This window comes from Chiloscyllium plagiosum, unplaced genomic scaffold (assembly GCF_037043375.1).
Source record: "Chiloscyllium plagiosum isolate Xiang-an unplaced genomic scaffold, Cpla_swu_hap1 HiC_scaffold_36, whole genome shotgun sequence".
Classification (NCBI taxonomy): domain Eukaryota; kingdom Metazoa; phylum Chordata; class Chondrichthyes; order Orectolobiformes; family Hemiscylliidae; genus Chiloscyllium; species Chiloscyllium plagiosum.
In genome coordinates, this window is record NW_028270174.1 from 19,442,480 (window position 1) to 19,469,911 (window position 27,432).

Genomic DNA, 27,432 nt, shown 5'->3' on the forward strand with positions numbered 1-27,432 from the left:
AATTGGTAAATTAGCATTTGTGAGAAAATCCCAATCCTCAATAGTTAACTTTATTACAATTTATAACTTGTGAATTTCTCCAAGATTTGCATTGACAGAGAATTGCCATAGCATTTATGTTTAAAAGAAAAACTATTATTTCCTACAATTATGTTCATTTTTTCCATGAAGTACACTGCCTTGAAGAGATTGTGTCTGGAAATGTGCACAATTCAAAATGTCTAATACATATCTCCATCCATAAAGGAACTATAGACAGTATACTTAAAATTTAACATCGGCAAAAATAGTCTATAAACACAGATGTCAAATCACAAAATTTACATAGATGACAAACTACCATGAGAAAGTGTTCTCACTGAAATTTCAGCATTACTCTGTTTGTGACATAACTGTAAAGAATACAGAATAAAATATAAGTTTGTAAAAGCTTAAATATAATGACTACGTTCTTTTAAATAAAAATGTCTTGTTTTATCTTTGTTAATATTGAAAGAAAAGGCATTTACAGACAAAAAGCTATAGCATCAATCTTTGTTTTCCTCCTCATACACTGATATGGAAATCTGTAAACACTTGATCTGCCTGTCACACACCGCTATATTATCTCAAATTAAACTGTAGCAAATTGATTTCTCTTGACTGAAGGAGCACTGCATCGGCACAAAAACTAGCCTCAAACGAAAATAATAACTAATATCTGTGCAAACTGATGCAAATTAATTTTAAGAGCAGAATACCTGAATAGAAAGTATTTTAAGGAGTATAGATGATAATTGTGAAACAAAATATATGTTGAATAAATTATATGAATATAAATAAAAATATCTCCCAACATTCCCAATGTGTGCAATATGTTCTTACCAATGTGCTATACTACGCAGACTTAAATGCAAACTAGCCTTAGATTTTGCTTTTCAGCAATTACTTCCAACACTTACATAATTAGACATTTTGCAGCCAGTGAGTGCCATTGGTTCCAAAATTTTAAAAAGCCATAAAGCACAAAATAATGACTAACTCAAATGACTGAGTAACTGTTAAATCAGAAATCTAAATAATGAATCAAAAACAGTAAAACATTCCAATGAAAAGCAAGCAGCCAGCAGAAAATCCTCTCTTTGAAAACAGTTACCTTTCACAACCAAAAATATCACAACATTAACTAAATTTCTTAATTACCTTCAAACTCCTTCAGCAAAAGTTTTTTTTCAAGGACCAACCACGTGAGCCTAACAGTCACAAATTACACTTAAAGAGAAAATGGAAATATTGCACAAAAGAGGTCTTTCAATTTACCCAAAAATTGTCCATCATCTGTTCAAAATAACGGTGGCCTAACCTGAGGGTCACTACACCTCAGGTGACGGAGAGGTTAAAATAGAAAATCCTTCATAGGAATTGAATACTTGCTTTTTGCACCTCTTTGCAATGTAAACCAGCTATCCAGCCAACTGAGCTAAGCCATCACCAGTGAGGTAAAGTTGCCATTGTTGAACTGGACCATAGGATTGCTCTTTCATTATACAGAGAAAGAGATGGCTGATGGTGGTTTAACTTGACGATTACCACACCTCAGGCAAGGGGAGAAGTTGAGAAGGAGAATCTTTCACAGTCACCTCAGCCAGTGTGAGAGTCAAACCCATACTGCTAGCATCACATTGCAAACTGTGTTACAAACCAGGGGTCTAGCCAATTGAGCTAAACGATCCCCACAACACAGGAATCCATTCATTTCTTTAAATTATTTGATTAACTGATCTGCAAAAGAACAATTTATATTCACCAACACAATAGAAACTTATTCGAATGTTAACCGTGGATGTTCATTTGAACAAAGAAAGAATTGGCATCTTTTTGAGCCACCTTATCTTCTCAATATTTAAACTAAGACAGTGAGAGAAAAATCACAATTGGGTGAAGGTGAGGAAAAATGAATATGCAGCCTTGTAAACAACTGTATGGGAAGTTGGTTAACTAAACTGCTGAGCATCAAACCTAGGTAGATATAAATGCGCTGGAAATCTGGGAGAAAAAAAAAGCAATTCTATACATACATAATAGGTTGATTAGAGTCTGATGAATCACCATCTACTTCATCCACCAACACCATTATATTGTGCTCAAATCCATCCGTCACCTCATTCCACCCTAACTCTGTAGCTGGATAAATTCCCAGGATCTCTGCCCTCTTTCAATTCTGGACTCTTACACTCTCTAACGTTCCCCGCACTACCTTCCGCAGCCTAGTCCCTGAACTGTGGATTCAATTCCGAACGTTTGCTTTTCTCACCTTCATTTGGTCTCTTCTGAAAATCCCTCTCTTGACAAAGGTTTTTGGTCATCTGCCATACTTTCTCTTTATATTGTACAATGTCAGATTTGTCAGATAATGTCCTACAAAACACCTCAAGATGTTTTTATTGGCACATTAATGGCAATATATAAATAAAACTTATGTTATTATATGAATATGGTCATCTGTTACGGAAATGTCTTTTGATTATTGCTTGTTTCCTTTTTGTCACAGGTGCTGCCACATATTACCCAAACAGCAGTTTTATCAACAGCAGTAGAAGCAGGTACACAAAAAAAAAGTTGGAAAAGCATCATATCTAAAAGAGAACAACTAATTAAAATTTCAGGGGCAACATTCCATAACTACCTAGTGAAGATGCGGATCTGATTAAATTAAAGATTTGATTTGATTTATTATTGTCACACATACCTAGATACAGTGAAAAGTATTGTTTTTGAAGAAGTAACAAAGAAGACTGATGAAGGCAGATCGGCGGACGTTGTCTATATGGACTTCAGTAAGGTGTTTGTCGAGGTTCCGCATGATAGTCTGCCTAGCAAGGTTAGATCATATGGAATATAGGAAAAACTAGCCATTTAGATACAAAATTGACTTGAAGGTAGAAGTTGAGGATGGTGGAGGAGAGCTGCTTTTCGGGCTGGACACCTGCTACCAGTGGTGTGCTGCAAGAATCAGTGCTGGGTCTACTGCATATTGTCATTTATACATCATCGTGAATATAGGAGATATCATTAATAACAGTCCAAAATTGGTAGTGTAGTGGACAGCGAAGACGGTTACCTCAGACTAAAATGGGACCTTGATTAGATGGGCAGACGCATGGAAGATGGAGTTTAATTTAAATAAATGTGAAGGGCTGTATCTTGGTAGGGAAAATTAGGGCAGAACTTATACTCTGAATGATAAGGACCTGGGAGTATTGCCGAATTAAGAAATCTTGGAGGACAGGTTCATAGCTCCTTGAAAGCGGAGTCACAGGTAGACAGGGCAATGAAGAAGGCATTTGGTATGCTTGCCTTTATTGATCAGTGCATTGAGTATAGGAATTGGGAGGTCATCTTGTGGCTGAAAAGGTCATGGGTTTGGCCACTTTCAAAAAACTGTATTCAGTTCTGGTCTCCCTGCTATAGGAAAGACGTTATGAAACTTGAAAGTGTTCAGAAAAGATGTACAAGTATGTTGCCAGGGTTGGAGAGTTTGAATTAGAGGATCATATTAAATAGGCGGGGCTATTTTCCCTAGAGGCTGAGGGGTGACCTTCTAGAAGTTTATAAAATCATGAGGGGCATGGATAGATGAATAGTCAAGGTCTTTTCCCCAGAGCAGGGGAGTCCAAAACTGGATGGAATAGGTTTAAGAGGGGAAAGAGTTAAAGGGACCTAAAGGGACAATTTTTTCACGCAAAGGGTGGTACATGTATGGAATGAGCTGCCAGTGGAGGTGGTGGAGAATGGTATAATTACAACATTTAAAAGCTATCTGGATGGGTATATGAATAGGAAGGATTTAAAGGGATATGATCCAAATGTTGGCAAATGGGACTACATTAATTTAAAATATCTAGTTGGCATCAACAAGTTGGGTTGGAGGGTCACTTTCTGTGCTGTATATCTCTGTGAATCTATGATTCTATGATAGTAGTAAATACTGTTGATGAGCAAATGCAGTTATTTACCAGGACCAAAAAGCAAACACGTTTAAAAGAAAAAAACTCTAGAACGTACTCGTTTATAAATACTTCTGAAATTCTTCCAACATTACAACACAATTAGTGGTATAATAAACTGTAGCTAAACAGGCATCTTTGTTTTTATTCAATAATGAATAGAAAGATGGAAATTCTATAAAGAAAATTAAAACCTGATGTGCAACTCTGAAAATATACAGCTCAGTTTTATATAGCAAATGAATTCAAGGGATTGAGATGAATGAAAATTAACCAGATTAATATTCCTCCAGTTATCTTAGAGGACACTGATTGTATCACTAATTTGAAGGTCATATCCACGGTTCCCAGTGAGAATGTTTGAAGCTTATAAGTTGACACCTTCAGAAAAATATCAAGGGCCAGTTCAAGAATATACAGCACAAAACAATGAATGTGGATTATATGTGGTGAAGGAACATCTGTTTTGGTAGCGAAACAGCAACTCTTAAAATAATTATGGTGAACCTCATATAACCATAAGGACGGATTCTGAAGAAACCAGTCCTGAAAACAAACAGCATAAACTTATTTCAGATATGCTGGAGTAATATGAGATTATTAAAACTGTATAAACAATTGTAATATGAAATGTTAGCTATGGACTATGAAAATTCTAAGCCCAAGGTGATTTAACTCAGTGTGGGCAGTGTTAGGAGCAGCATAAGAGCCAGATTTTTGTTAATGAAGTTGGAAACTCAAGTCAGGAAGTTTTGAAAATTGCTGGACCAAGAGTTCTGCTCGATGTGATTTTAGCTCTGGCAGGAGAGGGGGAAATGGGATAGAGGAGAAAGTGAGGTCTGCAGACGCTGGAGATCAAAGCTGAAACTTTATTGCTGGAACAGCACAGCAGGTCAGGCAACATCTAGGGAACAGAAGATTCGACGTTTCGGGCACATGCCCTTCTTCAGGAATGAGCAGAGAGTGTTCAGCAGGAGAAGATAAAAGGTAGGGAGGAGGGACTTGGAGGAGGGGCGTTGGAAATGTGATAGGTGGAAAGAGGTCAAGGTGAGGGTGATAGGTCGGAGTAGGGTGGAGGCGGAGAGGTCAAGAAGAAGACTGCAGGTCAGGAAGGCGGTGCCGGGCTGGAGGGATTCGGCTGAGACAAGGTGGGGGGAGGGGGGATGAAGAAACTGGTGAAGTCCAAGTTCATCCCCTGTGGTTGGAGGGTTCCCAGTCGGAAGATAAGACGCTCCTCCTCCGACCGTTGCGTTGTTGTGGTTTGGCGGTGGATGAGTCCAATGACCTGCATATCCTCGGTGGAGTGGGAGGGGGAGTTGAAATGCTGTGCTACAGGGTGATTGGGTTGGTTCGTCCGGGTGGCCCAGAGGTGCTCTCTGAATCGCTTTTGGGCACCTCTGGGCCACCCGGACGAACCAACCCAATCACCCTGTAGCACAGCATTTCAACTCCCCCTCCCACTCCACCGAGGATATGCAGGTCATTGGACTCATCCACCGCCAAACCACAACAACGCGACGGTCGGAGGAGGAGCGTCTTATCTTCCGACTGGGAACCCTCCAACCACAGGGGATGAACTTGGACTTCACCAGTTTCTTCATCCCCCCTCCCCCCACCTTGTCTCAGCCGAATCCCTCCAGCCCGGCACCGCCTTCCTGACCTGCAGTCTTCTTCTTGACCTCTCCGCCTCCACCCTACTCCGACCTATCACCCTCACCTTGACCTCTTTCCACCTATCACATTTCCAACGCCCATCCTCCAAGTCCCTCCTCCCTACCTTTTATCTTCTCCTGCTGAACACTCTCTGCTCATTCCTGAAGAAGGGCATGTGCCCGAAACGTCGAATCTTCTGTTCCCTAGATGCTGCCTGACCTGCTGTGCTGTTCCAGCAATAAAGTTTCGGAAATGGGATAGAGCCAGTCTACCAACGCCAGAAGCAGAGTATGAGCAAAAAGAGGGGCAGGCTAGTGCTAAGATTGGTCAGTTAAGAGTTTCATTGAGAACCAGGTGTTTCAGAAGGTTTGAGGCCTCCGGCTCTCACTCCTCAAATCCCTCAGCACCCCATCCTCCCACAACTCTTTCAACAATTTAATAGAACTTACACTTCTGCATAATTGATGGTGGAAAAATAATTTACTACTCATAAAATTTAGAAGCTTTGGACGTGATTCAAGTCGTCATTCTCTAAATGATCCATTCAGAACCACATCAACTATGATTACGCCTTTAATAGCCTCCTTAAGTTGTCAATCAAACATGATGAAAGGTGTTGAATATGTATTTTTGGACTTCAAAATAGAGACCGACATGTGGACCAGCTTGTTAAGTTTGTTTTTTTAAGAAGGTCAGAAGATCAGTTTAGAACAATGACCTCAATCAATTATGAGGGGATGGGTAAGTGGAGCTGAGGCCACTAAAAGATCAGCCACAATCTTATTGAATGCGGAGCGAGCTTGAAGGGCCAGGTGGCCCACTCCTGTTTCTGATTCTTATTTCAACATACTGCTAGGGAGATCCCCCGTCACGTTACTGGTAGCATGTTTATGCAGTTTTATGACAGGCAGCGTAGACAGTTGCAGACTATTATTTTAAATTTGACTTCTGAACATATGGTTCACAGTTTTAGTTCAGAAGAACCTGGAAATTTCATCTAGCAAGAAAATTAAGTCAGTTCAAGGCAACCAGTCATTTATTTTTTATTATATAAATTAATAGGAAGTTAGACATGGGCGTACACTGACTGGCCGGCATTTATTGTCTAGATTAGAGTGGTGCTAGAAAAGCACAGCTGGTCAGGCAGCATCCAAGAAGCAGGAAAATCGATGTTTTGGGCAAAAGCCCTTCATCAAGAATGAAGGCAGGGAGCCTCCAGGCTGGAGAGATGGCAAGCATTTATTGCCTATCCCTAGTTGCTCTTGACAAGGTGGTAGCGAGTTGCCTTCTTGACCTGCCATTGTCCTTGTGAACTGACCCACAATGCCCTTAGGGTCAGAATTCCAGGATTTTACCCAGCAAGAGTGAAGGAATTGCAATATATTTCCAAGTCAGAATGGTGAGTAGCTTGGAAGAGAAATTGGAGGTGGCGGTGTTCCCATGTATCTGCTACCTGTGTCCTCTAGATGGAGCGGTTGAGAGTTTGAAAAGAGCTGTCTAAGGATTTTTGGTGAATTTCTGCAGTGCATCTTCTAAACAGTCCACACTGTTGCATCAGCAGCCCTATGGTTCAGAGGGATTGGATGCTTGTGCAAGTGGTGTCAATCAAATGGGCTACTTTGTCCTGGATAGTGTCAAGCTTCTTGAGTGTTATTGAAACTGCACCAATCCAGGCAAATGGGCAGAACTCCATCACACTCCTGATTTGTGCCTTGTAGATGATGGGCAGGCTTTGGGGAGTCAGGAGATGAGTTATTAGCCACAGTATTCGTAGCCTCTGACCTGCTGTTGTAGCCACTGTGTTTATTTGGTGATTCCAGCTGAGTTTTTGGTCAATTGTAACCGCAAGGACATTGGTAATGGGGAATTCGGTGATGGTAACATCATTGAATGTCATGGGGTGGTGGTTAGATGATCTCTTATTAGAGATGGTCATCGCCTGGCATTTGTGTGGCATGAATATTACTTGCCACATGTCAGCCCAAGCCTGGATATTGTCCAAGTCATGGCACATTTGAACATGGACTGCTACAATATCTGAGGAGTCACAAATGGTACTGAATATTGTGCAATCATCGGTGAACATCCCTAGTAATGGTCATGTGATGGAGGGAATGTCATTAAACGAATGAATGATTTATTATTGTCACTTGCATTTTACAGTGAATAAGACAGTGAAAAGTATCAGCTGTCATCATAGTCCAGCCCCGTTTTGAACAGTTTAAGAATAAAAAGAGTAAAGAGATATTACTGAGAGTGCTCCACCTCCTTGCTGTCGCCTGTGCCAGACCTATCTACGGAAGAGCCACCAACATTGGCAACATCTCGTTCCCGCTTGGCCTACCTCCACTGAGCCCCATGCTGAATCCACATCCTCCTAGCAACCAGGAGTCCCCAGATCTGCTACTGCCGATAACCAGGGGTCCCTGCTGCAGACCTCCCACAACCGCAATAAGGAGTCCCTGGCTCCACTGCAAGGCCAGGAGTCCCCGTTCTGGGCCTACTGCAACCAGGAGTCCGTGGTTCCACTGCTAGGCCAGGCCAGGCCGCTGCACCAAAGGTCCCACTCCGGCCACAGATTTCATCTTGTTGGTGCCATGTAGACAAGTCCGCCAACTCCGGTTGCTGGAGGAGCTTTGCTGTCATTGTTGCCGGCCTTGAACATCAGGACACCTCTGCTGCTGCCGCTGCCTCTAATCGCCTTGAGGAGCCATGTTTGCTGCTACCACTTCCAACAGTCAGGAGGCTGCTGCCACTCCACGCATGACCCACTCTCATTGCTGCTGATTAACTCACTAGAGAAATGAAAGACAAAAGGGGAAAAAAAAGAACACAGATAGAAAGAAAAAATGAAAGCAAGCAGATGAGTGACACCATCATGGTCTCAGCGAAGTAGCTGAAGGTACCAGCCAAGCTGATTCAGTCCATTTGATATCGGGAAACTGTTGTAGGCACTGGACACTATAAAGACAATGGGTCCTGACAAAATTCTGGTAATAGTACTGAAGACTGTGCTTTAAGTTCATACGTTCAACTAATCATATGTGACTTATTTATATGGACCACAATCCATGTAAGACGGTTACATTAGAGGTTAATATTACAGCCATGCAATTTGTAATTCACATATCTAACAACTCTGAAAATACTATTATTTATATAGATCACAATCCAGGTTTTTGTTGTTGTTTGCGGTGGGGGGGGGAGGGAAGAGTTCTTCTGACAATAAGTTATGACTGTTTTATTGGAGTTTAATATTTCAGCCATACAATTTTGAAATCATTCATTTAGAGGTTAAGATCAAAGTTACAGCAGCCAATTTGGCAGCAATTATGCTGCTCCTTTAACAAGGTTATGCTGTCCTTAGCTTTTTTCCCAGAGAGGTCATAAAAGCAGTGATTCCAAAAAGTCTAGATTTGAAGGGTTTTAGGGCAAGTTTAATTATAGCTAACAAATACTGCCTCAGACAAAAGGCTTTCAAGTTTAAAAAACCTCGAACTAGGAAAGAGAAGTGGCCAGTTCTCCCAGTTCAGCTTTCCTCATATTTGGTTATTTTTTGCAAATAAAGCAAGCAGTCAGTTTTCAGGTTGCTGATCCAAGAAACAGCTAAATATAAGAGGGTATTCCATGACGAATCTCTCTGCCATCTTTCTCTCTCCTGTAAGACTCTGTGTTTGATTTTACCTTTACTGCCAAGGGATATTTATGGGGGTTGTTATAGGAAGTTGGAACAGCATTATTTTGTTGGGGTTGTCTGTGGGATGTTTGGATGAGTTAAGTTAATCCATATTCTGTTCTCTTTTGTTTGTGTTTCATTTGGTAATATTGCAAAGAAATTCTGCTTTGTTTAAAACTAAGTAGTTGGACCGGCTTCATCATTGGTCCGTAATATGAATCGTGGACCTATATAAAAGGATTCTGAAAATTAATATAACTTTAAGGAAATTTTATTATTACAGCTCATGCACTACAGAAACAGTGGTAAGAGGAACCTTTTCAGTGAAAATGAAAACATCACTTAAAGATAACTTTGTATCATTTTTTAGGAATGTGTGTGATGAAAACGGGGATAATGTTTGATTTATTACTGAGACATGTATTGAGATGCAGTGCGTATTGTTTTCAGTGCTATCCAGCCAAATTGTACATTACCTACACCAGGCAGAGTAATAGAACAGAATGTAGTATATACTGTTAAGGTACAGAGAAGTGCAGAGAAAGATCAACTATAGTATAGAAGAGGTCCATTGAAAATTCTGATAACAGTGGGGAACAGGCTGTTCTTGAATCTGTTGCTACGCATTTTCAAACTTTTGTATCTGCTGCCCGATGGAAGAGGGTGGAAGACAATACAACCAGGATAGGAGGGGGTCCTTGATTGTGTTCGCTGCTTTCCCGAGGCAGCAGGAATTGTAGACAGAGTCAATGGAAGGAAGGCTGGTTTTTGTGATGGACTAGGCTGAGTTCACAACTCTTTGTAATTTCTTATAGTTTTGGGCAGAGCAGTTGCCATACCAAGCTGCGATGCATTCGGATAGGATATTCTCTATGATGTATCTAAAGAAATTGTAAGAGTCATTGTGGACACGCGAAATTTTCTGAGCCTCCTGAAGAGCTACAGCATTGATACGGATTGGCCAGGACAGATTGTTATATTTACTCCGAGGAACTTTAAGCTCTCGACCACCTCCACTTCAGCACCAAGGACACAGACAGGGGATGTCCTCCACTCTACCTCCTGAAGTTGCTGACTAGCTCCTTCACTTTGCTGATATTGAGGGAGAGATTGTGGTCTTTACACCATGCCACTAAGCTCTCGTTCTCTTTCCTATACTGTCTTGTCGTTGTTTGAGATCCGATCCACTACAGTGGTGTCATCAGCAAATTTGTAAATGGAGTTAGAGCTGAATTTGGCCAAACAGTCATGAGTATATAAGTATAGTAAGGGGCTGAGTACACATCCTTGTGAGGCACTGGTGTTGAGGTTTATCGTGGAGGAAGTGTTGTCACCTTTCCTTACTAATTGCTGTCTGAGGATCAGGAAGTCAAGGATCCAATTGCAGAGGGGGGAGCATAGTCCCAGGTCTCGGAGTTGTACAATTAATTTAGTTGGAATTATGGTGTTGAAGGTGCAATTCGTATCAATATACACTACATTTTGGGATTTGGATTTCAAAACAGAGGTGACAGACGCAGGTCAGTTGTGTTAATACTTTTTTTAAAAAAGAACAAGGTCAGAAAAACAAATTGGAACAGTGACCTACCTACATCAGTTTCCAGAACTCATGTGTTTGCAGTAGTTGGGCTCAGAAAAATCTTAATGGAAAATATGTTTATACTGTTGGGATTAAAACAGGCAGAGTAAGGAGATTAAGGAATTAGTTTAGTTTTGACTTTAGAACTGGAGATTCAAAATTTTAGCATAGAATAACACAGTTCAGTTCAGAAGGTAGAAAGATTTCTCCAAACGAAGGAATCAAGTTCAAAGGTTCAAACAGAAGTGATTCCTGGTTTATGAAACTTCTAAGTCAAGTGACAGGAGTGCACAACTTGTTAGGATTGAGAATGGTTCAGCCACTAGAAACGTAAAGAGGTTCTTGCCAGTGGACTAGGAAAGGAATCATAACATTGTATCCATTGATCAAGATCAAGAAATTGGGGAAAATCAGTGAAGCCAAGCTTTTAAAAAGCTGAGATAAAGAGTAATATTTCTCTAGGATTGAGTCTTTATAAAGGATGGTGTTGGGAACAGATTGAAACTTTGATTTCACATTCATCTTTCCAGCTGTTTAGCATTATAATATAGTTTTGTTTGTTTATTTTTTTTTGTAATGAACTTATATCCTGTTTTTAAATAATATGTCACAGAGGATTGTGTTTCAGTGACTAACCATCACATTAACCAACCACAAAATTAAATATATGATCTATCAAGCCAGATTTCATATTGTAATCTGACATGTCCAATATTGTCCAGGTGGGATCATAATACCAATTATGCACTCAGGATGCCCTGCTGAGATAACTGTAGCTGATGAAATTCAGCCACGCATTCAAAATGAAATCATAACAGCCCTTGGGGAAATGTCAACAAAGAACTATTGAAAGATGCAAGATGCTACTTACATTTCGTCTAAGCTTCACTGAAAAAATAAGAAAAAAAAAGGGTCATGGCAGTTATCCAGGCTTTATTCACCGTACAAAAGTATTTCAATCTACTCCATTAATCTGTGACTCCTGCACTGACAGCTAAGGCTATTTCAACAGCATAGACTGTGTGAGCTCAGCTCGGAGTTCAAATAACTTCGCTGGGTTAAAATTTTCTACTTGTGTGATAAGTGCCCCACCACCTTCCCCAATTAGAAAGGATTGTTGGAAATAGGGGAGGTGCTTTTACATATGGATCCGGTTTGCTTTTTTAAAAAAAACGGGTCTACAAATTGTTTCTGACTCCATGAAAATTTGTCCCAAGGTCTCAGTACCTCCAAACCCGAGAGAGGAAGGAGATTCAGACAGAAGGGTAAAAATAAAAAAATGCCAGAACAGAAGTCAATACATTTATTTCAGATCCCTGCTAATTGCCTAGAAATGATGCTTTCACAGTCTGCATACAATAGAGTGGTAATACAAGAGGTCCTGTGCCATGAAACTATAATACCGTATGAGTCACTGCCCTCTGGAACCGGAGAAAAAGAATTGTTAACAAGAAAATGGCAAGTAATTTAGTTACTCAAATTGCAATAAAAATATTTGTATAAAAATAAAATCAATCTGTAATGCTGAAATGAAAATATAGTTTAATATTTTAGAAAATTATCTTCTCTTTTTCCCCCCAAATCCATTCTTACTCCACCTCTCCTGATGACAAGTAATGCACACTGACACGTCGTCTGTGGGGCTGGTAGGCCTCTAGGACCTCAAGTAAATGACAGAATTTATGCTTCATCCAAAACCTGAGTGTTACCAGATTCTGGATCAATGGTGCTGGAAGAGCGCAGCAGTTCAGGCAGCATCCGAGGAGCTTCAGCAAAATCGACGTTTCAGGCAAAAGCCCTTCATCAGGAATTCCTGATGAAGGGCTTTTGCCCGTAATGTCGATTTTGCTGAAGCTCCTCGGATGCTGCCTGAACTGCTGTGCTCTTCCAGCACCATTGATCCAGAATCTGGTTTCCAGCATCTGCAGTCATTGTTTTTACCCTGAGTGTTACCAGGCTATTTAACTCTGGAAAGCATCATTGCCATTCTCAATACAAGTCATTCGCAGCCAAATCCCACAATCTACCATAATTGATCCATCCACTTCCAGCAAGGAAAATAAAGGAGCAGGCATCTTGTGCACTTTATAGCCCCTTCTCCTCAACTGTGATGATAAATCCAGTGATGGCTTCACTCACTCTTGCTTTGGTTAAGATTAACTAACTAGATAAATTTTAAGACATGCATTATTACAGAAATGTTGTGATCGTTTTCTCCTTGAAAATAAAACTACAATGAAAGGAAGAGTCTAAGTGAAGACGGGTTTAAATTACTGCAGGGAGCAGTGGATGGTTTAGAATCAAGGCTCTGGGTCACTGTAAATTTTCTTTTATCCCCATGAATTCCACAGAAGTAGAAGTTTACTTTCTTGACTATACAAATGAAAAGTATTCAACCATGATCAGAGTGTACCAAATTTACAATGTTTATTGAGGCTTCATTTGAGGATTCTTAGATTAGATTAGATTCCATACAGTATGGAAACAGGCCCTTTGGCCCAACAAGTCCACACTGACCTGCAAAGAGGAACCCACCTAGACCCTATATTTACTCCTGACTAATGCAACTAACACTATGGGCAGTTTAGCATGGCCAATCCATCCTAACCTGCACATCTTTGGATTGTGGGAGGAAACCAGAGCACCCGGAGGAAACCCACGCAGACACAGGGAGAATGTGCAAACTCCACACAGGCAGTCGACCAAAGCTGGAATCGAACCCAGGTCCCTGATACTGTGAGGCAGCAGTGTTAACCAGAGCCACTCTGCTGCCCTGCATAGTACTGCCCCATGTGGTATAGAGTCATAGTGACCCTGCCTCTGAGGTGGCCTGGGTTCAAGTCCTACCTGCTCCACTGTTGTGCCATAACATCTCTGAGTAGGTAGATTTGAAAATATTTTTAGGGACTCTTTGAGCTATCATGTGAGCAGTATCCCTACCTCTGAGCCAGGAGGCCCAGGTTGAAGTTCCACCTGTTCCACAGCTATGTAATGACATCTTTGAACAAGTGATTAGAAAATATCTATTAAATGCTCGTGTGATGCGGTAGTAGTGTCCCTACCTCTGGGTTACGAAGTTTGGGCTCAAGTTCCACCTGTTCTAGAGATCTGTCATAACATGTTTGAACAGGTTGATTAAAATGCCTATTAGCAACAGGCAGGGAAAAATTCCACAAAAAGCACATCAGACAAAAGTCGACCTTTTAAGGAACAGCCCAAATTCAATCCAGTCAATTACCATCCTGTAACCTAGTCTCAATCAAAGTTTTGGGAGGAGCTGTCAACAATGTAATCTGGTAGCACTTGCTCACTTAATAACCTGTATACCAATGGTTAGTTTGGTTCTGTTCCAAACTTCATGACCAACCTCGGTCTAATTACTGATTTTTTAAAAAAGTCAAATCGAATGGGGACTTGATTATAACAGACAAGTTAGGGAAGAGCAATAAATGTTATCCTAACAGTGAGTCGTATTCTAAGACAGAATTTCACCGGGAAATTTAGGAATGCAATCTACAGGCAGTTGATTTAGGACATGTTCACACAGCTAGCCTTAAATTCAAAGACAACCATACCAGATTCATTTTTGCAAACATCCTTTATTTAGCCAGCTGATGCAAAAGTACAATATAAATACAGTAAATAGTGAACAGAGCCATGTTGTTAGACTCAAACAAAATCTTCAAAGTTTGGGAGAAGATTTGTAGCTCGGGTGCTCGTTGTTGTGGTTCTGTTCGCCGAGCTGGGAATGTGTGTTGCAGACACTCATCCACAATTCAAATCAATAAGCACATCGACCTGGACCCAATATACCGGCTACTGCAGCGGACAGCTGGAACTGACAACCAGAAGCGGCAGGTACAAATCACTATAAATGCCGGAGAAAACATCACAGAAGCGCTTCACAGGAGGCTCTCAAGCACTGAGGATGTCACCTAGACAGGGGATGAAACATCTGCAACACAAATTCCCAGCTCGGCGAACAGAACCATCACACAAAATCTCCTATGGAAGCTAGTATTAAACAATAGAGGACACAAGTCAAAATATTTAACATGTACAAAACAGCCAATAATAACTAAAAATTAACTTCCATTATTGTTTAATTGTAGGATTGAGCAACAATTTAATTTACAGACTAGGATTTGTCTGAATGTAATACAATCTATAGCAGTAGCAAACATTCATCACCTCTGTTTACTACAATAATGTGTACAATCAGTTCAATCCAACTTTGCAATTTTAAAACATACAACGTCACTCACCAAATAGCACTTAACTATCATTAAACAAAGCCACAGGACTCCCTTTATAAGACTAGCCAGATCCTGCCACATTACCACTTGGTTGGCTCACACCTACCAATAAAATGTTTCTCCAAGAAAGTGAATTTTGGAGTAAAAATGGCACTTCATTTAAAAAAAGGAGTCTTATCACATGGAGTTGACACATAACATAAACGGTTCCCTTAGAAATCTGCCATCATTATTGCCACATCCAAGACAATAATTTCTTTATTGTTAAAACTGTTGGATTAGCTTCAATCTCTGATTCTTGTCCAAGGTAGTTAAACATGCTGTTGACTGAACTCTGTGTCCATGTTTCATGCAACCTCATGCCTGAACCTCAGTAATAAGATTTGTATTTTCCTTCCTCATCCATCTCAATGCCTCTGAAGCCACAGTTGACCGAAGTAGTTTTGATCAAATCGTCCACTGTCCAGTTAAGAGAAAGAGAAATTAATTTCTTCTGTGATCTCTAATCAGATGTCAACATTTTCAGAATTTCAAACCTGATCTCAGGCTGCTGGCTTCCAGGATAAACAGAGATGAAACAATGGTCAGGAAGCCAAGGAGCAACTAGAACAGTGGCTGACAACTTAAATGTTTTAGTGAGGCTGACAGATTTTCATTTTGACAGTGGCTTGTTGGATCTCCCAATTCTTGGGAAATTCACCATTAGAAATTAGTGAAGACAGTCTCAGTGAAAAGTAGCACTGCTGTGGGTCAGAAAGAACAGGACTACTTTCCCCAACAATCACCCCCACAAAACACCATTCCATGCAAACATTCCCCAAGGTTTTTACTTCAATAGCTGCTCATAAGTGGAATTTAACTGTCAATTACAACCTCCTAAATTAATCATTCCCTACCTCTTTGCCCTGTTCACAGCCTTCAATTTCATCCTCCGAGACAACTCATCTCACACACGGTCAGCCCTTCAAACATCATCTTTTGTTTTCAGGGCACACATGATCTCTTCGCTGACAGGGCTCTCTTGGTTTGTATTCTATGTGATACAGCCTGCTACAAAGCTCTCTGTTCTCATTACCAGCCCCCTAAAAACATGCTCCCTCACAAACTCCTTCTCCGATTCCAACCAAATGCTCCTCTAGCCTACTGCTTCTGACAATACCAACATCTCCACTGATCAATTCATCACCGCTTCTTCCCTCCTAATAATATTTCCACTGTTATTACCAGATGTTCTCACTCATGCCATGCCTAGCTTGGTGGTCTGCCTCTGATATTAGGACTTGTTCTGAAGCTGCAAAATCAAACAATGACAGAAAATTTAAGAATACTAGAGACTCGATCACAATATCAATGTAAAGCTTACCAGATGCAATCCAAATATAAGTCGCCTGGCTATAAAATAAAGTTTATTGACCAGTAGGAAAAATTCTCCTCTGCTTTGTTTCACTACTCTTGTTCAGCTTCAACAGTATCATCTGTCAACTAATCACCAATTCCTATTCAACTCAAACATAAGCATGATTTTCATTTGAAAAATATATTGAAGAAGCTTTGTGGGGTGAAATAAGCAGGCGTGTACCAATTTACTGTAGAGTAAAGCCTTCCAATAGTATGGGATAATGTTACTATGGTATAATTATTATAAAGTGATCTCAAAAATGTCAATGATTCCATCTGTGCAGCCGTTTATTCGATAACCTTTGCAGAACAGAATCTGTGCTTCAGTTACATAAGTCCCTAGATTCAGTGAAGTCTGCAAACCATCATGAAAATCTACAACATAGGCTTTGTACAGGTCACTGTTGTAATTTTAAACTAAATGATCTTGGAACTGTACTGAACACAGTACTTCAGTAAAAGATGAACCAGGCATGGTGAAAGACAAACTTGGATAAGGTTTTGAATGAAAGGAGAAAGGTTAGTAACATATTACTATTTTTTGATGTGTTTCCTGTGTCACAAAAGCAACCGCACTTCAAACTCCCTTTCTTGGTTGTAAATTGTTTTGCAACATGAAGATTGTTTAAAAAAAAACACGATAAACGTGCAAGTCTTGCTTTTATTTTCAAGTAAATGCAACATTTTCAATAAAAGCAAAAAACTGTGAATGCTCAAAATTTGAAACAAAAACAGAAATCTGGCAGCATTTCTGAAGAGACAACAAGAGTTAATGATTCAAGCCTAGTACAACTCTTCTTCAGAACTGCTACATTTCTTTTGTAAAATAAGCAAAGGAATTACAAAATAAAGCAGGGAGAGCTTGTAAATGGCTAGAATCATTTATTAACATTTTTAGTAAATATTAACTGTTGGACCACAATGTCCTTTTGTCCTATTGTAACTTCTTTAATATCATCTCTTTTAGGGAAAATTTCAGAAGTTAAATTAATTGTCCTATAGTTTCCTGCTTTTAGTCTCCTGCTCTTTTACAAAAGGGAAGTTACGCTTGCTTGATGCCAATCTAATGGGCGTTCCCTGAATCAAAGGAGTTTTAGAAAATTAAAATGAATGCATCAACTACCTTCCTAACCTTTTGTACAAGAAGTGAATTGAGTCCACTTGGAAACAGGAATTTGTCAGCCCATAGCTCGAATAATTTGCTCAGTACCACTTCTCTGGTGTTTGGCATTCTATCGAGTTCTTCCATCCTTGCTATTTTCTGATTTGCAACTGGTGCCATATTACTTGGACAATTGGTTCCGATATAACACAATAGATCAGTTCTTGTGTGATCTTGTGTTATAAGAAAATCATGCAATAGCCACGCCATTTAAAGTAATGAGGCTAGAATCACGTTATAGGAGAAAGTGAGGTCTGCAGATGCTGGAGATCAGAGCTGAAAATGTGTTGCTGGAAAAGCGCAGCAGGTTAGGCAGCATCCAGGGAACAGGAGAATCGACGTTTCGGGCATATGCCTGAAGAAGGGCTCATGCCCGAAACGTCGATTCTCCTGTTCCCTGGATGCTGCCTGACCTGCTGCAATTTTCCAGCAACACATTTTCAGCTAGAATCACGTTATAGCCAACACAGGTAAGAAAAGTTCACTTTCTACAAATAACAGTCTAAATTCTTGAATCACGTTAAATCCAATTCATGTTGAAGAAACATTCATAATATCAGAACTGACTGTGTCACCTATAAAGAAGCCCAAGAGAAAATACCTGCTTAGTTCATCTGTTATCGCTAGGTTTTAACTGTTAATTCTCCAGGATCACTTTCTAGGGGACCAACAAACACTTTGGTCACTCTTGTCCAAAATATTTACCAAAATTCCGAGCTTTTTATTTTATATCTCTGGCTAGCTTGCTCGCATACTTCAATTTCTCTCCTCATTAATATTTTGTTCCTTCTTTGCTGTTCTTTTTATGCTCTGCTAAACATTCAAACTTGTCACCAGTCTTTGCACAACATTTTTTTAAGCTTTTCTTTTAATACAATATTTAACATTCCTAATTAACAGAAAATTGGTCTGATCCTGAAATGTTTCTTACTCTTTGGATCATATCTATTCTGTATATTCTGAAATATCTCCTTAACTATCTGCCACTGCATCTCCAATTCATTTCAGCCAGCTCTGCTTTCCTACAAATATTGCCCAAATGTAGGCCTTTGAAAAGTATAATTTTGGGCACACTCCTCTCTCCCTCAAACTGATTGTAAAATTCAATCATTTTTGGTGACCACTATTTGTGGTGCACCTTCACTGTAAGATCATTCGCTTTTACCCAAGAAGTTACTGTCAGAGGATTAATAGATCGCTTACACAACAAGTGGTTTCTTGCCTTTGTCATTTCTCATCTCAACTCGAACCATTTCCAAATCCTGGCTTCTGAACTTAGATCATATCTCTCTATTATTCTAATAATATCATTAACTATCAGAACCACCCTTCCACCTTTTCTTAGTATCCGACCCTAAATGCCCGAGACAGTTCAAGAATCAGGTTCCAAGCCACATTATGTTGCAGACATCTTCCACAATAGCTACCAGATTGTACTTATGTATTTTTACTTGCACTGTCAGTTTCTCGGACTTGTTTCAAATGTTATGGGCATTCAGTTATGGTCTTTAATTTATTCACAAGTAGAAAGTGGGTGTCACTAGCTGGACAGTATTTATTGCCCATCCCTAGTTGCCCTTAGATGGTGGTGCTGAGCTGCCTTTTTGGTCCACTGCAGCCATGTGCTGCAGCTTGACCCATAATGCCCTTAGGAAGAGAATTCCAGGATATTGACCCAGCAACGGTGAAGTAATGGCAATGTACTTTCAAGTCAGGACGTTGACTGGCCTGGAGGAGAACTTGAAGGTGGTGGTGTTTCTATGTTTCTGCCGCCCTTGTCCTTCTAGATGGAAATAGTTGTTTGTCTGGAAGGTGCTGTTTAAGCATCTTTGGTGAATTTCTACAATGCATCTTGTAAATAGTACACACTGCTGCTACTGAGCATCTGTGGTGGAGGGAGTGGATGTTTGTTTGTGGATGTGGTACCAATCAGATTGAGTCCTTGTAGGGTGTGCAAGCCCAGCATGGTTAAGCACTGAAGACAGACTTTTAACTTTATTTCTTTACTTTTCTACTTTATACAAGTGAGGACTGTAATGTTTAATTATAACTTTGTTCCTTTATTTTTCTACTTTACCTAAGTTTCTGTACCTCAGATGGCAGTAGGAATGGTGACATTATACATTTTTCACTGTACTCACATACTTCTGTACTTGAGTATGTGACAATAAAATCTAATTCTAATTGAATGGGCTGCATTGTCCTGGATGCTGTCTAGCTTCTTGCGTGTTGTTCGAGCTGCACCCATCCTGGTAATGGGGAGTGTTTCTTCCACATCGCCAAATTTGATTCCTTGCCCTAACAACTGGATTGCGAGAACACTATACAGGAAGCGGTACAGGAAGAGACTGTCCCATAAGTATGAGTTGAAAAATGTGTTACTGGAAAAGCGCAGCAGGTCAGGCAGCATCAGAGGAGCAGGAGAATCGACGTTTCGGGCATAAGCCCTTCTTCAGGAATGAGAAGGGTGTACCAAGCAGGCTAAGGTAAAAGGTAGGGAGGAGGGACTTGGGGGAGGAGCGTTGGGAATGCGATAGGTGGAAGGTGGTTAAGGTGAGGGTGATAGGCCGAAGAGGGGTTGGGGGCGGAGAGGTCGGGAAGAAGATTGCAGGTCAAGAAGGTGGTGCTGAATCCAAGGGTTGGGACTGAGAAAAGGTAGGGGGAGGGGAAATGAGGAAGCTGGAGAAATCTGCATTCATCCCTTGTGGTTGGAGAGTTCCTAAGTGGAAGATGAGGCGCTCTTCCTCCAGGCATCGTGTTGCCATGGTTTGGCGATGAAGGAGGCCAAGGACCTGCATGTCGTAGGCGGAGTAGGAGGGGGAGTGACTATATTCTAGTGACTATGACCTTTGAATCTTAATTTGGCACCTAGCTCCCCATTTGGCTTTGGCAGAATAAAGGAAGTGGTTCTGTAATGTCATTGGTACCTAAATGGATCATGACCACTGGATCCTCCCCCTCCAACTGCAGCCCTGAGTAGATGGCCCAAACTTTGCCATTGGGTAGCAAATGTAGAAATCCAGACTCAGATTCTCTGCCTATATTGTTGACTCGAACACTATGATCCTTTTTTCTCTCCTCACTAGAATGGTTTCCTGCCCTTTGGAACCACAGCCAGTTAGCTCATCCATCCGACATCTATCCGATCTGCCCACTCACATCCAAACAATCCAAAAACAAATAGAAATAAGTACAGCCTCGGATCTGTTTGATATTAGCAAAGGCTGAGATTTCAGCACTCCTGTCCTCATGGTTCCTCACCTGCTTCATTCAATCACACTCTCCTGTCCTTGAATCCTGACCAAGTCAGTTGGCCCAATGCTGACAGGGGTGGCTGCCTCCTTGTATCTAGGCAGAATCAAGGTTACCCTTCCCCTCATAAACGCATCATTATTGTAGTTTAGTCTGCAGGTCATATACCCTGAGCCAAACTGCTTAAACATCTATCACTTACTGCAGACTTTTTTTTGTCCTGGAGCAAACTGGCAGCCAGGTGCTTCCTGCAGTTGTATCACTAACCCTATTATCCTTTATGTATTCTAATATGTACATAATTATTTTATTCAATTATATACTTAATTACATTTTTATATACTTTATTAACCTTACCATCGGCAAACAGTTGTAAACTGCAAGATAACTTGCTTCTTCTCCCATGGCAGAATAAGAATCAATACCTGGAAGATGAACAAGTTAGAAAAAGCCAAAAGAAGAGTAAAGGATCACCACCTTTTGCTAACTTCCTTAATTACCAACTCTATCCCTTAACTGCAAGTAGCACACATGTGCTAAGTCACACTAAATTGATCAGTTCATATGCTCCTAACATTAAATACCTGCCGATCCCAGTTACAAAGAAGTTGGTTTGAACGACTTCTTTGATCAAGTTCTCTTCCATCGCAGGCATTGTTAAAACCATTCCAAAGACTGGTAATTTCAGAACTGAAGTTATAGATGTCAGTTAAGTTTTCATTATCAGTAGTTCTTCTATAAAATGATGGCTGCAATGTTGTGCAACCCGGTATTTTAGAAAAATCGCGCTTTAGAAACAGCGCTTAAAGTGTTGGAGATACAATCGCGTTACAGCCAACACACGTTTTAAAAGTTTGCACTTTAGAAACAGCACCCCCAATTCTTCAATCATGTTCTGGCAAATTTGCATTAACAAAACGCATGTTATAGCAGCATGACTTGTACAAGCAAAATTTGATTTGTACTAAAGTTTAGGCACTTCCTGACCAATCCTCTGCCAGCAATCAATCCTAGGGAATAGGGAAACTACAGTGCTGAAGCAAAACAGAAAAACGCAGGTAACTGATGCCTATTGTTAGAAAGATTACTTGTTAGGGAAAATGGAATAGAAGCGGTTCTTCGGGATTGAAAGGAAAAACTAACAACCAACAGTCCACAAAGGATGAAATTAGAGAAAAAAGGTAAATCTGAAGACCACTTTAAGTTAAATTGTATTAATATGACAGTAAGTGATTGACTGAAACAAACAACACAATGAAGTCTTCCCTCAATATTCACTCTAAAGTTAAATGCTAGGAGGCATTTACTTATCCCTAACTCTACTGATTGACTTGAAAGGTTGGTTCCCAGTCAGTTACTCATATTAATTGCTCTAGAATACGCAGTTGTTTTTACTAGAATTGGAAAGAACAATCTCTTTTACTGGTAAGCAAACTGAGAAAAAGAAATGCTATTTCTGGTTTCGACTCTCACTTTATTGCACCCTCTCCCACTAACGAAAAAGTACAATTTTGTATATTCAGTTCAGTGAATAGCACGAAACAAAAACAAATTGCTGAAGAAATTCAGCATCTCTGACACCATCAGTGGGGAGAAAGCAGAATTAATACTTCAAGTCCAGTGACTCTTCATCAGAACTGATAGAAAGTGATATCTATGGTGAAGGCAGGTGACAGGTGTGGGGGCAGATAGTTGATGACGAAGCCCAGAGACCAAGAAAACATGCATGACAGTGGGCACGAGAGAGAGAGAGAGAGAGAGAGAGAGAGAGAGAGAGAGAGAGAGAGAGAGAGAGAGAGAGAGAGAGAGAGAGGGAGAGAGAGAGAGAGAGTGTGAGAGAGAGAGAGAGAGAGAGAGAGAGTGTGAGAGAGAGAGAGTGTGAGAGAGAGAGAGAGAGAGAAGAGAGAGAGAGAGAGTTGTGAGAGAGAGAGAGAGAGTGTGAGAGAGAGAGAGAGAGAGTGTGAGAGAGAGAGAGAGAGAGTGAGAGTGAGAGTGAGAGTGAGAGTGAGAGTGAGAGTGAGAGTGAGTGTGAGAGTGAGTGTGAGAGTGAGTGTGAGAGTGAGAGTGAGTGTGAGTGTGAGTGTGAGAGTGAGAGTGAGAGTGAGAGTGAGTGTGAGTGGGAGAGAGAGTAAAAAACATGGAAGGACGTATTCAGGCTCTAAAGTATGTAACTCTATATTGCATCCTCAATGCCGCAGGGTTCCCAAGCGAAAGATAAGTTGATGCTCAAACTTGTGTTGAGATGCAGTGGAACACTGGGGCAGACCTGAGACAGAAATGTTGGCATGGGAACACGGTAATGTGTTGAAGTGGCAAGTGACTGAAAGGTTGGGGTTATTTTTACAGACAGAATATAGGTGTTCTACACAATGGCACTCAGTCCGCTTTTAGTCTCCCCAGCGTAGACAAGATCACATTGCGAGCAGCAAATACAGTAGACTACATTGAATGAAGGAGATTGTGGTGGAGGAGAAAGAGATCACAGATGAGATAAGGTTGGTGATACAATGGCCTGATTCTCAAGAGGGGGGAATCATAGTTCATGGAGATAGGAGACAGCATCTGTGAGCTGGCACTCAGTCTCCTCAATGTAAAGATCAATACCCAGACAACGCGAGCAATTTACCTGCACTTCATTCAATCTCTCATTCTCTGGGCTTAGTCTCCACCTATCTGCTCACATTCACTCACCCCCAACCCCTTCTTCACCAGCTTCTTAGCTGCTATCAATTTTGATGAAGAGTTACTTGAATCAAACATGAACTCTTCTTTTTCCACACTGATACTGCCAGACCTGCTGAGTTTCTCCAGAAATTTCTGTTTTTATTTCAGATCTCCAACATCCACAGTTCTTTGTTTTATATCAGAATACTATGAATTTTAGCCTTAACGACTTGAGTGCTTAGTCTGACATTCAAATGTGGTCATGAATACCTGTTGCATTTGTCAACTGACATTTGGATAAGGCATTGTATTGGGGCCTATTTATCTACTCAAAACAACAAAAATAATCTCAATGCGCTATTGGAACGAAAAATGATTTGGGAGTATGCAGAAACGTGAAGTTGAGGTTAAAAATCACATGATTTTATTGAATGGCAGAATAAGTTCAAAAGGTCAACTGGCCTATTCTTGTTCCTTGTAATAACAGTAGTGCTTAGTCTCCTGTGTCGAGAGTGTAGTGCTGGAAAAGCACAGAAGGTCAGGCTGCATCCGAGGAGCAGGAGAATTGACATTTCGGGCATAAGCCCTTCATCAGGAATGCTTCATCTCCTTGCCAACATTTCTCCTCAACCCACGTCTCCTAAACAGATTGTCTAGTTATTCAATCATTTGCACTTGTAGGATGTTGCATGAACATACTGGCTGGCACTTCCATGAGTACAACTGACTGCACTTTTATGATGAATCATTGACAGCAACTACTGATTATTTAGTGACACACAAATGACAAAGCAAGATATTGTACATTACTATGTTGTCTTCAACATAACCATCAACACTGGTTGCAGAGCATTAGTTGGCCATCTCTGGTCAATTCGAGGAGCATTACTGTGTGAAATATGGCCACCACAGTAAAAGTGCCACACTTCAACACTGATTGTGAAGAGCTTCTGGATTTCATGATAATATGTAAATATATCAGCTGCAGTTCAGTTGGTAGACCATCACTTCAAGTCCGATGTTTGAGATTCTAGTATCACTCTAGATCTTCAACAAAAAAAATTAAGCCTGACACTCCAGTTCAGTACTGAAGAAATGCTGTACTGTCAGAAGTGTTGTCTTTCTGTTGAGACATTAAACTGAAGCTCTAAATGCCCTCTCAGATGGTCAAAAATGGCACAAGGTCAAACAGCAGTGGAGGCATCCCTGCTATCTAAGCCAATATATATCCCTAAACCAACAACACAAAAACAGAGGTTATCTAGCTCCTTCCCTCTCGTGAATTACAAGAGAAATCTGAGGGATGCATTAAGAGCTGTTTGAAATAAAGTCTGACAGACTGCTAGTCACAATAGACATGAAATGATTGCAAGTTTCAGCAAGACCAGATGTCCTTTGATACAGAGATGTCACAAGCACGTATGAAGCAATCCAAAAGGCAACAGTGCCATCAGCAAAGAAAACTGCTCCCTTGTAAACAACGACAGGGCAGTCATCATTGGCTACAATATAAAGTCGGAGAGATAATTTGAACACTGCAATAAATTGTACTGTATAGATCATCACTGTAGAAGTTCTCGGTATCATGAAAACCTGCCTATCATGGCAGAGCCAGATATTGAGTCCATGGCTCAGTAAAGCTATTTTTTGCAATGGGTTAAGCTCAAGGTGCTGGTGCTATACGACTTTAATTCATCCAGCACAAGAAACAGGTACTCCTGCAGCATCTGCACAAATTCTCTGTCTCTGCTGGAAAGAGGTGACAATGCCCAGGATAGGCATGATTCGAAGACTAAGACCATACACAAAAACAAGGGTGGCTGCAGCAACTGCAAGAACTATAAAGGCATCTCCCTGCCAAGTAACATGACTAACAAATCTTCCCGCGATGCCTTCGTCAGTCTCCAGATCTCGGCTGAATGCATCTATTTCGAATCAGTATAGTTTCCGAACTTGAAATTTAAAGTTGACATGATCTTCTCAGTCCAGCAGGTGCAAGACAAATGATGTGAGCAATGGCAATATATTGATTTTGACTTCACCAATGCATTTAACCACATTAGGAGAAACAGCCCATTTGTGCTACTGGACAAAATTGGTAACCTGCTGAAGTTGCTCAATAAGATCTTCTTTTCTTAACAAAATACTGAACAAGGTCAGCTAGGGCCAGATTAGCACCCTTTGAAATCTGCAGCGGGGTCAAAAACAGTTGTGTTATGACACCAACATATTTTGGCATATTCTCCTCTTTGCTAATGCTGTATACCATCTGGTGACCAGTACCTACTTATGTACCAGAACTGAAAGAAATCTACTCAGTCTCACCCACTGAAGATCTAAGACAAATGTGCATCAAGTTCTTATCTCAGTTGCTCTAGGCTGACAATGCTACATGAACATTCCATACTGAGCAACAGACTCTCTCACACCTGTAAAAGGTTGGTATGATCAATAGTACCATGATCATTTTTAGAATGTTGCCATATGCCATCTATAAGCATTGACAACATGACGCTGGAGTTTGTTTATAGTCTTACATATGTAGACTCCACAGTAACCAGCAAATTATCTCTGGAAGCGTTTTCACCTTCACTTATGCTAATGAATCCTCAGTGTATCTTAGCAGGATAAGGACACAAACTCAAACGTCTGGAACATGCTTGTTCTCTGTGCTGACGAGGCCATATTAACCGGATAATGATCATCTGTAAAATGAATTATCTGCAGCGCCATGCCTTCTTGGGCATCCATACCTGTTACAAGGACATATGGAAGTTACCCTGGCTCTGGAAATCAGCTGGTCAGTAGAACGGCCATTGCAAACAGAGGTCTCCGAGTCCCGCAATAGATGCAGAAGAGACTGTCGTGCCAGAGTGGATCACCCGAGCAACACCCGGCGATGTTCAACGGAGAGTTGACCACCAGACCACAAACCATTTTCTAACTAAACGGTAAAGTACTATGTTTACATCAGATTGCTGTAGGCACACCGGCTGACCGCTGTGTTGCCTACAGTGCAACAGCGACTACATTTCAGAAATGTACCATTGTCTGTAAAGCACTTTGGAGAGAAGTGTGCGCGGGCGGCGGGGGGATGCTGTCCGGTGGACGTTGAGGGTGCCACAGAAATGCAACTTTTTTCAGCCTTCGTCACAATAACTTTGTATCCCTGACACACTGTTCACATTGTCTCTCTGGCACTCACCACTTCTCTGGCCCGGGCAGTGAACTCGGCCCTGGTCCTCCCCTTCCTCAGGATCTCCTCCTTGACCGGTTCGCCGCTGACACCGATCGCCTTGTTCCGAGTTTTGACGGTTTTCACACTCGCTCGGAACAGCAGCGTGATGTCGGCCGCCATTTTGCCCGAAGACACGTCACCCTAGTACAGGTCATCATAGCGCGACCGCGCCCTGCCGTCCGGGCGCAGGCAGCGGTGGCGACGTCATCACCCGGCGACCGCGGCCGTTGTCGTGCGCCGTCCGACCTACCTTGGAAACGGAACGGGGGATTCAAAGCTGGTGGCGGGACGCGGAGAGACGGTGGGAAAGGCTGAGGAACTGTGCGTGTGGTCGGGTGGAGGAGAATAATTCTGACGCCGGGTCTCATGGTTTCTGAGAGCGCTTTACTCAATGGGTCGTTATCGGCTGAGCCCGCGGTCGCCATGGAGACCAGAATAAAAACCGGAAGAGCCGCGGATGCTGTAAAGCAGAAACAAAAACAGAAGTTGTTGGACAAGCTCAGCAGGTCTGGCAGCATCTGTGGAGAGAAATCAAAGTTAACGTTTCGACCCTTCCCCAGAACATGAG

At 41.1% G+C, this 27,432-nt stretch overlaps 1 protein-coding gene across 2 annotated transcripts in view; it reads right to left on the reverse strand.

Annotated features, from left to right (window-relative positions):
• The window catches only part of stx18 (syntaxin 18), a 159,089-nt gene extending 132,072 nt beyond the window's left edge, over positions 1-27,017 (reverse strand). For both annotated transcript variants that reach the window (XM_043674246.2, XM_043674245.2), the window contains exon 1: positions 26,832-27,017. In XM_043674246.2, the coding sequence (XP_043530181.1) occupies positions 26,832-26,984 (153 nt within the window). In that variant the 5' untranslated portion in view covers positions 26,985-27,017. The remainder of the gene's footprint in view (positions 1-26,831) is intronic.
• Between the last annotated feature and the right edge of the window lie 415 nt (positions 27,018-27,432).